The 11,804-nt window shown below is 35.9% G+C and overlaps 1 protein-coding gene across 2 annotated transcripts; it reads left to right on the forward strand.

Moving 5' to 3' along the window:
- Positions 1-208: 208 nt before the first annotated feature.
- On the forward strand, positions 209-11,272 carry LOC100794561 (NADPH-dependent thioredoxin reductase 3). 2 transcript variants are annotated; one of them, XM_014768193.3, is made up of 10 exons: positions 209-565; positions 1,718-1,925; positions 2,025-2,130; positions 2,541-2,806; positions 5,447-5,726; positions 6,201-6,308; positions 7,560-7,646; positions 7,788-7,892; positions 10,339-10,469; positions 10,893-11,272. In XM_014768193.3, the coding sequence occupies exons 1-10, from the start codon at positions 349-351 to the stop codon at positions 10,957-10,959; spliced, it is 1,575 nt and encodes a 524-aa protein (XP_014623679.1). In that variant the 5' UTR covers positions 209-348; the 3' UTR covers positions 10,960-11,272. The 2 variants fall into 2 exon arrangements, with proteins under 2 accessions (XP_014623679.1, XP_003519084.1); XM_003519036.5 differs by having other exon boundaries at positions 210-565; positions 10,912-11,272.
- Positions 11,273-11,804: the final 532 nt, after the last annotated feature.

Consider the following 11,804-nt stretch of genomic DNA (forward strand, 5'->3'; position numbering starts at 1 on the left):
TATATACACGACCCTGGTGAATGTAAGAGAGAATCTATAACTAACACATATCTCTGCGAAATTTACTAATGAAAGCTAGGCGTAATTAATAACTCACCCTAACCAATCAAAGTTCGATTTTTTTTTTTTATATATTTTAAAATACCCATATTAGTGTGGGATACTCGTGTAACAAAGCAAACAAAAATTCTGCCCGATTTAACAGAACGAGCCGAAGTGGCAGCGTGGAGATTTGGTTGGAGCGCGTGCGGTCCACGCTCGAGTAACCAGAAACATAAAGAGAATCCGCTCCAACTGTTTTAAGTCGCTCACTTGGCTGCTGCAATTTGTATGGTCTGAAAGAGCCCAATGGCTACTACGAAGATAGGACTCGGAGTTGGTCCCGTCCCAACAACCACTCACCGAGTCACCGCCGTCGCCGCCCCTTCCTCCGCCGTATTCTCCCCGCCGCCGCACCGCCTCTTCCTCATCAACTCGCGCCGGCCGCCCCTCCGACCTCGCCCCTCCCCCCTCCCCCTCCGCGTCGCCTCCTCCTCCTCCTCTTCCTCCTCCGTCGCCGCGCCAGGTCTCGCCGCCACTATTATTCTCTTCAATCAATGTGACTGTAATCTCAGCGCGGCGAATTCAATGCGATTTATTTTGTTTTGTTTTGTTATTTTAGTTTTTCAATTATGCTTTGCTGTGTGTGGAGTTTTTTTTCCGGAGAAAACGAGAATTTTGCTGTGTTTCAAATTGTGAGGCTGTGTTTTGGATTTTTGCAAATTTCAATGCGCATGACGGATTTCAATACACCAAATGAAGAAGGAAAAAAATTGTCGCTTTTAGAGTGAAAGTACTTTTGGGCTCTTCCGACCTTAATCCAAACATGCACCGAGTTGGTTTTGGAGCATCGGTGTTGAGGGATGAAAGTCTCGCATTGCCAAGGTTTTGTTGAGTGGTGGCATGTGCGGTTAGGATTTAAGTTGTGAGTTATTTGATGTGGAATTGAATATAAGGTAAGGGAAACGTGTGGTTAGAATTGGGTGATGGGAAAAATGGTGGGTGGTAGTTACAGGGTTCGATAATTTTGCACTTCATTGTTGAGAACAGGTATTTAACATAGAAACGTCAAGCACTTGGAGTTTGGAAGGTTGTTTTGGAGTTTCATAGTGAAAAGCTTGAATTGTGTGATTGTTGAATACGTGTCGTGGCTTGTGTTTGTGGGGATTGATTAGAGTCTCAGTTAGTATTTAGGTCAGCGAATAAAGGCACCATTGTTATGTTTTTTGTTAATCCTTTTCGGTTATTTGGTTAAGAGTAAATAATGTATACATTGATGGTGTAAAGGTTTTTTTTACATTGTCATATATGTTGAAGTTCGTTGATTTTAACAGTAGTTACCTTAAAAGCCATACCAACAATGATTTTTGATTGGTTGTCAGTGTAAATTTTTTTACATTGACAATGCATAACAATTAAACTTTTTTGGTTAATCCAGTATTCTCTGCCCAAAGCTAGTGCTGACCTTTCTGGCAGGTGTTTTTTTTATGACACTGTAGAAGTTTGATGTTTTCTCTGATCATAAGACTGATGCGTTTTTAGTTACTGAGAATGTAATTATTAACTTTTCCATTCTGAGTTTGTTCTTTTGTGTGATAATGTAATTGTTGTTATTGGTCTTTCTTTTGATATTCATAGATAATTGAAGTTGACAATGGCATCTTTTTTCTTCTCACAGGAAAAGGAGTTGAAAATGTGGTAATTATAGGTTCAGGCCCTGCAGGATACACGGCAGCAATATATGCTGCACGTGCCAATTTGAAACCTGTGGTGTTTGAGGGGTACCAAGCTGGTGGTGTCCCTGGGGGGCAGTTGATGACTACAACTGAAGTGGAGAATTTTCCTGGATTTCCAGATGGCATAAGTGGACCTGATCTGATGGACAGGTATTAAAAACTGAAGTAAAAGTTTGGTATAACTCATTGTACTTTGTAATTTATTTTACTCACATATCTTTGGAGCTCTCACATTTTCTACTTGTCTAGGATGCGACGGCAAGCTGAACGTTGGGGTGCAGAATTGTATCAGGAAGATGTTGAAGCTATTGATGTGAAAAGTAGTCCTTTTACTGTCCAAAGTAGTGAACGTAAGGTGATATATTCGCTAGCAGCTAGCTGAATTACAATTTCATGATTGTGTAGATATTCATATTCCTGAAGATTCAAGGTTATATCTTTTATTTTAATTGTTTCGTTGAATCCTCTCCGTGATGTTCTTCTCTTATGGATTTAATTAATGAAAATCCTTGTACATATTTGGTAATAGCTTTTATTTAGAAATTAATATTTGGAGTATTTTTCCTTCATAATGAGGGTCCTGACCTGAAAGTGGTTGAATTTACAAAATATGTACTGAAATTATTGCCATTACTTGTGATATTGATTTACATTAAGTTCTGACATCAATATGATGTTAAATTTGAACATCTTTTTAGTTGTGTTTCTTTGGAAGAAAAGTAGCTGTAGTTAACATCAGGTTTTCTTGAATGTATTATAATTCAGGTTAAGAGCCATACTGTCATTTATGCTACTGGAGCTACTGCAAAACGACTTAGGCTACCCCGAGAAGATGAATTTTGGAGCCGAGGAATTAGTGCTTGTGCAATTTGTGATGGAGCATCACCTCTATTCAAGGGTCAAGTTCTTGCTGTTGTTGGAGGGGGGGATACAGCTACAGAAGAAGCATTATACTTAACAAAATATGCTCGCCATGTACATTTGCTTGTACGTCGGGACCATCTGAGGGCTTCCAAAGCTATGCAAGATAGGTGTGTCTGATTAAAATTTACCAACTCTTTACTCAGGTTATTAAGGAACAACTAACTGTGCAATGTATGGTAAAATTTACCATGATCTTGCATGTTAATATAATCTGATCCGATCATGTACATTCTATAAATTGAAGTTTCTTATATAATAACCTACTTGTATTCACTTCATAATGGGGCAAATTATGTTTTTAGTCCTCGAACTTTTACCAATTTTTGTTTTTAGTTCATGAACTTTTATTTGACCGGTCTTGGTCCTTAAACTATCTTTCCGTTTGGTTTTTAGTCCCTGCCGTCAAGTCTCTCCATTAAATCATGATGTGGCAACTAACCTGTGAGATTTTTTTTCTGGCAGCTAAAAAAGCACTCAAAATTGTTTGATGGAATAATTTAAAATGTGATTAACCATTTTCTGGGGGTTAAAAACTGCTAGAAATTGTTTCCCTAAATTTTAAAGCTAGAAATTTAAAAGTTGTTCTTCCCAAAAATATATGCACCGAAATTTAAAAGCTGTCCTTCAAACAAAAAGAAGTGCAGATGCAACTCCCAAGTCCCAACTATTTGTATTATGCATAAAAATTTTCTCACAGCCACAAATCATACCAACAGAATCCCCCCACACACAATACATCTTCAGTCTTCACTTCACTTGTGCCCCCATTCCATCCCACAGAAACAAACCACAGTAACAGAATCCTTCTCGGAGGGACTCGACTTGGAGGAGCCGAATGCAGTGTGGCGGGACCTGGAGAAGATCTGTATGGCGTTGGAGCACACCGAGGTGGTGTTGTGGGTTGAGCATGCAAGACGCTTGTTTGGGTCACAGATCTTGGCGGCGAAATTGCCCCTCGGCCTCTGCCGGAATCCTCTGTAGTGCTTCTTCTCCAGTGCAACAACCTTCTGATTTGAATCCACTTGGTCTTCTTCGGGAGAGAAATTTGCAGTGGTGGTTTTCGATTCAGTTGAGGTTTCTCCTTGATGGTTTCAGATTTAATGGGTTTTGGAGTCAAATTCGAAGAGGGGAAATGGAATTTCAGGTTTGAGGAGCTCATTTAAGTTGTGGTTTAACGACAAAAAAGAGTCAGAAATAGAAGATTGAGAGTGTTCACCTAAAAAACTGCAATTTGATGTGATTCAAGGCTGGAACTTCAGTTGCGTTCACCATGACTGTTATTTATGTGAAATTTACTTTCATACTTTTGTTATTGTTTATGACTGTTATTTGCAGCTTCTGGAAAAAATTGGTTTGAAGAATAACTTCTAAATTTTATTGGAAATATTTTAAAAATTTAGGGAAACAATTTCTGGCGGTTTTTAGCCACCAGAAGCTGTTAATCTCATTTCAAATTATTCTGGCAAACAATTTCTGATGGTTAAAACTGTCAGAAAAAAAAATGCCACAAAATAGCTGCTACGTCATCATTCAACGGAGAGGCTTAACAGCAAGGACTAAAACCCCAATGGAAAGATAGTTTAGGGACCAAGACCTGTCAAATAAAAGTTCAAGGACTAAAAACAAAAATTGGTAAATGTTTGAGGACTAAAAACATAATTTGCACCTTCATAATGTATAACTTCAAGTTTCTCAATTCTGTCTCACACATGCACACAAACAAAACCACAGTTTTTACACCCGTGGAAAGATAGTTTTAGGCAAACTTTGTTAGATCTATCTTTTAATCTCATCATCTGTGCCTGCTTCTCTATCTCTGAACCTTTATATTTGTATTAGATACAGTATGTCCTTTATTTGCCACCTTATGCTTAATTGAGGTTATGCAACTTATAAATTATTTTTTCCCCTTTTATTTTGTTTCTCTGTTTAATAAATATATTCGTAGGTTCCTTTTCATATACATTACAATCATTATTTTTTAATCTATTATGTGAATTTTTTAGGCATTCTCTGTTTGTTTCATTGTATTGGATGTCATCAATAGTTTGTGGGCCTTTTTGTGAACAAGTTTAAGTTTCTTTTGACTATAATTAACTTGTAAAACATTTCCTAGATTAAGGTTTGCCTGTGCCTTGCTTTATAGTGTATATGAAAAACTCTATTTATCCCAAGGAAATAGAATGTTTGATCTTAATCATCGTCTCACTTATGGGAAACTGCACTCCCCCTCTCTCTCAATATCCACCTAAAGACATATAAACAAAGATATATTACATGATTACAAAATGAAGCAGTGGATAATAAGCATGGTATTCTTGTTTGATAACATCAGTCATCAAGTCTGGAGTTCCTGTGGACTTGAAAGATAGTTGTATTATATTATAGTACCATTGTAATGTAGGAAAGAGAAGCAGTTTCTTTTGGACATGAAGTTTTACATTACTTGCCAAATATTATAAGCATATTGGATTTCTTGTCAAAGTTATTGTTCAGTAGTGGTTATGGAATCATGCTATGGTGTTATAGATGTGGATTCTAGTATGATGTGTATTTGGTGGAAAAAGTGTTTATTTTTGTTTTACATATGATGAAAATTTTTGGCTTAGTCTATGACATCGAAGTCTGTGTTTAGGTGGAGTTTTTCTTTATGACGGTGAATTATCTACTAATAAACATTTTGTATGTTGTGAGTTTTCAACTCCCTGAATGTTTGTTTAACAGGTTGATTATCACGAATGTTTCAGAGTGTTTGACAATCCCAATGTCGCTGTGCACTTCAATACAGAGGCAGTGGACCTTGTAAGCAACACCAAAGGACAGATGTCTGGCATTTTAGTAAGAAAGATTGATACTGGGGAGGAATATGTGCTTGAGGCAAAAGGGCTGTTTTATGGCATAGGCCATTCGCCAAATACCGAACTGTTGAAAGGCCAAGTCGAATTAGACCACTCTGGCTATGTACAAGTTCAGGAGGGTACTGCAAAAACTTCAGTTGAAGGTGTATTTGCTGCTGGAGATGTGCAGGTATCCTATCATATTGAGTGCCTTCCACTTTTTTAGTTGATTTTTCTAGCATATTAGAATCAATACTACATTATCCACAATAATGTACAACTTCTAATTAATATATTTTATACCATTCTAACGGTCGTTAACATGGCACAATAGCACCATTTGATTCTTGTGGTGTGGCCAACCCCGCCTAGTGAACTAAGGCTTTGTTTTATTACTTGTTTATTTCTTTATGTCCTCTCCTCTTCATTTGAAATTCCATTTTAGGGGGCAGAATTTTTACCCTTTTCCCTTCTCAATTTAATTATAAATTTATGATTGCTGTTAATATAGACACTGAGCATATGTTTTGCTATGAACTATGCAAATTCATTGGGAATTTTATTGTCTGAATTTATCTTGTGATCCGATGTTACCTTTTGTACGAAAAAATGCAGTAACTGTTGTAAATATCTATATAAAAGTTATTTTTTCTTATTCTCGTAGGACCATGAATGGAGGCAAGCTATAACTGCTGCTGGATCTGGATGCGTTGCAGCTTTATCAGTTGAGAGATATCTTGTGAGCAATGATCTTCTTATAGAGTTCCATCAGGTATTTGACTTCAAAGAGCTTTCACTTATTATTCTTTTGGTATATAACACTGTAGATTGAGTGTACAAATCACATTACCAATTTACTACATCTTTATTATTCAATGTCTTAATTCTTATACATTCCATAGAAGCAGATGTAATTTTAGCAAGATTTGTTTGTAAAACTTATATCTATAAATTGGATAAATTTATAAAACTTTATAAATATCGTGCATCTAATTGTTATTTGATAATGGAGATAATCGTTGTTGATAAAACACAATTTCTTAATTGATATCAGGGTGATGCTGAACCAATATCAATAGCGTTGTTGAACAAATCCCCTACCTTTCCTCTCCCATGTATAATCATTAGACCTGGACTCTCTCCCTTCCAAAACAATCAACACCCTCCAATTTCTCTTCCAAACTGCCTTGTAATTAGTCTGTGCACAGTAATCAACCAAGGGCTTATTTGTTAAACACCCTGAATCAATTCCTCACTGTGACACATTTTATTGTAAAATCTATGGTTGAGACTTGTGATTAATTTGGGCACACAACCCAGTTACATTCAATGGTACAAAATTAATTTTATCAAATCAGTTCTACCCAATTTTAAAACAAGTGGGTCCTAAACGGCTACTACCGGAAGGAAGTACTACAACAAATATGAATAAATGATACCCAACTACTATATGTATCTAGTGGAATTCACATATTTCTTCTTAGAATGTAGATTTGCACCTAACTCAATCCCAAAAGTTACCTCATGGGGTGAGGATTGTCTCCCACTTATATATTTTATCTTTGCTTTATCTCTAGCCAATTGAGACTTGGATTTCCCAATACACCCCTCAAGCCTTACACTTTTGGGTTTTGTGCGTGGATAATATGATACCGTATTATTACAGTTTTTGTGTAATTGTGTGTTGAGACCACACATATGATCTTATTTATGACAGAGAAATAAAATCAACAATTGATTACATGATCAATCAATTACTGATTATTAGGAAATTCAATCACTGATTTCTATCAACTAATAAATACACGATAATGTATAAATCGAACATTTCTTTTTTGGCCATAACTTTTAAGGTTATATATTGCTTTGTTTGCTTTAGCCATCATAAAACTGGTACTAGTAAATACTATATATTAATTCACAATTACTAATAATAGTGAAACTGACTTTACATTAAATCCGTTTATTCATGTAACATAATCCAATGGGAATCTAATCCTTCCAATTAAATTACTTGTAACAGCCCAAAACTGAAGAGGTTAAGAAGGAACTAACAGACAGGGATGTACACGAGGGCTTTGACATTACACTTACAAAGCATAAGGGGCAGGTATGTGCTTCCGTATCAAATGCTTATGCTAAATGGGATTAAGTCTGGGTATTTGTGATGTCCAATTAGTTCATTTTATATTTAGTTCTTTGGTTTTCTTTATAATTCATTTTCTTTGCTGGTGTGATTTCCTCTTTACAGTATGCTCTTCGAAAATTGTATCATGACAGTCCAAGGCTTATATGCGTATTATATACATCACCAACATGTGGTCCCTGTAGGACTCTGAAGCCAATCCTTAGTAAGGTATGTGAAAAGGGGAGATTTAAAATTTTATCATGGTCCTGAAGTTATATATCGTAATACAAATGGGTATTTTCAGCCTGTGACATGACAAATAAGCACTTAGTAGGAATGAATACACAATTTTATCATTTGTTAGCACAGAAGCGTATAAAATAAAAAAGAGAAAGAAAAGTCAACTACGCTGCATGATGCATTAGCTAGTCTGCAGAATCAGTATGCACACCATTATATTTTTTTATATTTTAATAAAAGAAACAATATAATAGAAGAGAAAGAAGAAAGAACTACTAAGAACACCAATAAGATACCTTAAAAGATGTCTAAGAACACAAACCCAAACCAAAAAAGGGTAAAATGCACATGAACTATGTTGACCTCTAGATTCCTAATAGACTCAATCTCACCATCTATATGCTTTGACAATTGTTGCTTCTCAATGTTTTTGGGCAGTGAAGTAGTTGCTTTGGATGCCTCCATGTCACTCTTCCTTACACATAACATTCGCATGAAAATCAAGTATACTAGATTTATGTTCTATTATTTTTTTATTTTACTTGATTGATCGGAACCACCTTGTAAAAATCTCTTGGTACCTTCTTTTCCCTAGTTTGGAAATAGCTTATGGAGAGTATGAAAGGGGATGTATTTTTTCTGGTAAAAAAAAAAATAGGGGATTTATGATTTTCCGTTTCACCCCAATTTTACTTTTGAAACACTCAAACCATTTTTAATTAAAGGAAATTGATGTTACAAAATTGTGACTCTACCTCGGTGCTACTGTTGTCGGGACACTGATCATAACTTTGCTGCTATCATTGAGAGACTTAACGCAGATTGATTGAGGGGAGTTTATTCTACAGGGTAATTTTGGAAAACAAAAATAAAAGGGTAGTGCATTAGTAAGTAAAGGGAGTGTAAATAGCAATAGCCTTAAATTTGTACTGGTCACAGGCCATCACATGAGCCAGTAATAATGACTTCAGGCCTTTTCTTCTTAGACCCAGCATTTGTTCTTGTACACCTAGCATTTAGGGTGAAAAACCAAAAACACCCATACGTATAACCTATACGGATTGTCAATCCGTAAGGCCTTTACGAATTCGTAATCCATAATAAGGCCATGGACCTCCGCGGCAAGGTTAGTAGCGACAAAGGACACGCGTGGCGTGACGGGGAGGCGTGGACGCACGAGACGTGAGGGGGAGGTGCAGACGCGCGAGGCAAGAGTGGGAGGGACCTCGTGCGGCGTGAGGGGAGGGACCTTGTGGTGCAGCGTTAGGGAAGGACCTCGTGGCAGAGGTTGGACGAGACCAGAGGGAGGGCGATGCTGCGGCGCAACCAGAGAGGGCGATGACAATGAAGGAGGTGGCGGTGCCGCGGCACGTCGGAGGTTGGAGCAAAGGGCGGTGGCGGTGCTGTGGCGTGGCGGAGTTGGTGAGGAGGAGGTGGGGAAGGTAATGGCCTTACGGATTGTCAATTCGTATGAAGGATTCATACGGATTCACCGTTGCGGATTACGAATTCATATGAAGGATTCATACAGATTGACGATTCATATAATTCTTACGGATTTTTGTCAATCCGTATGAATCCTGTATACGAATTCGCAATCCGTATGTTTTTAAAAAGGGGTAATTTTGGAAAAACAAAAAATTGTTGGGTGTACTAGAAAACATTGGGTGCGAAAAGTAATTCCTGTGACTGCTGCTAGGGCTCCTTTAACATTAAATAATATTACATATACATTAAAAAATTGTGCATGTTCCGTAAATCCATTCAAGGAATGGTTTAATGGAATTTTACCATATCAGTTAATTCTAATTGAGCTCGTTGGATATACCCCACAGAAACACCCTTAACGAGATATCAATGCCACACTGAAGTTTACATCTACTGTTTTGAGTTGAATAGAGAGAATTTTAATGCAGAATATTCACTGGACCCAGTAATTTTCCTTGTAGGCGAGTGCATTGAAATAAAGTAACTTAATTGGTCTATGTGTTATGGGTAGGATAGGTCTGTCAAAGCCTCCGCTTGAACTACACCAATATGATGCTTTTTTATTCCTAGTCAGCTTTGCTAAATTGCAACTTAACATACCAATGATAGCAATTCAGTTAACGTTTTATCAATGAACCAATCAGCCAAATAAGGCTACTTTTAGTTCGTCAGTTTGTGAAAAAGGTTCTGTGTACTTTGCTGAAATTATTGCATATTAACATTAAATTGCGTACAAGAAAGCAGTATTTAAAATCAACTTTATGTGTGCTCAACCTGAGAGTAGCCAGGTTATGTTTGCTTGAAAGTGATATACAAGAGAATGCATTAATACTGATCTAAATAAAACTACTCCCCATTTCATGTTAAATGTCACTTTATTTATTTTCAATCTTAAATTGAACAGAAAATATTTATTTTAATGTTTTTGTGACATCTCCCATTTCAGGTGATTGATGAATTTGATCAGAATGTACATTTTGTTGAAATTGATATAGAGGAAGATCCAGAAATAGCAGAAGCAGCTGGAATAATGGGTACTCCATGTGTGCAGTATTTTAAAAACAAGGAGATGCTCAAGTTAGTATTATTTGAACTTTCCCCTTATTCTGTTATGGTTCTTGCTAACAGTGCCCTAATTCAGGAATCATTAGTAGAAAGTTTTTATTGTTGGAGTTGCATTGGAAATCACAAAGGAGTGTATTATTACACTTCCAATAAAAACTTTTCACTTTTGATTTCTTAACCACTGCTCTTAAGGCACCTGTTAGCATTTTTCTTTTATTATTTATCATCTATACTAAATATATGATTCCCGCACGGTTTGATATCATTGTATCCCCCAAGATACAAACATTAATTGTTTTTTCTGTCATTGCATCCTTACATAATTTGATAAATGAAGTAATAAACTCTAATTGCTATCTTAATCCTTTAGAGTCTGAGGGGCCATTGTGATGGACTTGCTTTATGATTATTTCTAACTAATTTTTTATCACTCAGTTGTGCACTGATTTTGCAGGACTGTCTCAGGAGTCAAAATGAAGAGAGAATACAGAGAATTTATTGAAGCAAACAAATAGAAGTATTTATTTAAAAAAATTGAAGGGTGATACCTGAATTCTGTGATTCAATTTTGTTTTCCAATTTAACCAGCTGAATAGCGCTGTCAATTTTGACAACTATTCCTTGAACTAATCAGCAACTTCATAGTTTGTACATGTAGAGCTACCAATCACTATTACTGTTTTGATTGTTCAATATTGGATTTTTCATATTTGAATTTAGCAAGCCTCAACTAAGAACATCTCGTTGACACGTTGTGGTGAGGAAATTGTGATCATCATCCAAGCTGAAATGATAAGTGTCGTTTTTGTAACCTATATTTGTTTATTTTGTGTATATGTCAGATAAGTTGATGCATGATTTAACGTTAAATAAGGTTATCTACCGAATGTCGTCGGCGAAACAAATATCTATGTATTATTATTTTCGTTTTTGCTAAAATATATTTTTACTCTTTCATTTTATTTTGGTTTCTGTCTGGCCTTCAAGTTTAAAACATTTATTTTGATTAAAGTATTTAATGTTAGAACAAGCTGATCTTTCTGTTATATTACCACACCAGTTTAGTCAATTTGTTGATACTTGACTAATTATGAGGTGTTATATGAAATGAGCATTTGTCACGCCAACTAAATTAAAACCTTTAATACATTAATAAAAAGATAGAAGGATTAATTTGGTTAAATAGAGAGACTAAAGTGATATATTTTTTTAATTTAAGAAACCAAATTGAAAAGAAAAATAAGAGAAGGAATCAAAAGTGTTTTAACCTTGATTTTAACAAAATATATTCAATAAGGTATAGATCTACGAAGTTAAGAAATTTCGGTTTTTCATCTCTCTTATTAT

This window comes from Glycine max, chromosome 2 (assembly GCF_000004515.6).
Source record: "Glycine max cultivar Williams 82 chromosome 2, Glycine_max_v4.0, whole genome shotgun sequence".
Taxonomy (NCBI): Eukaryota; Viridiplantae; Streptophyta; class Magnoliopsida; order Fabales; family Fabaceae; genus Glycine; species Glycine max.

Bases quoted from the DNA above. Each gene is read 5' to 3' on its own strand.
- LOC100794561 (XM_014768193.3), top strand. From the start codon at position 349: ATGGCTACTACGAAGATAGGACTCGGAGTTGGTCCCGTCCCAACAACC. The intron at 5,727-6,200 runs GTATCCTATCAT...TTATTCTCGTAG, and splicing joins TTGCTGCTGGAGATGTGCAG to GACCATGAATGGAGGCAAGC. The intron at 6,309-7,559 runs GTATTTGACTTC...TACTTGTAACAG, and splicing joins TTCTTATAGAGTTCCATCAG to CCCAAAACTGAAGAGGTTAA.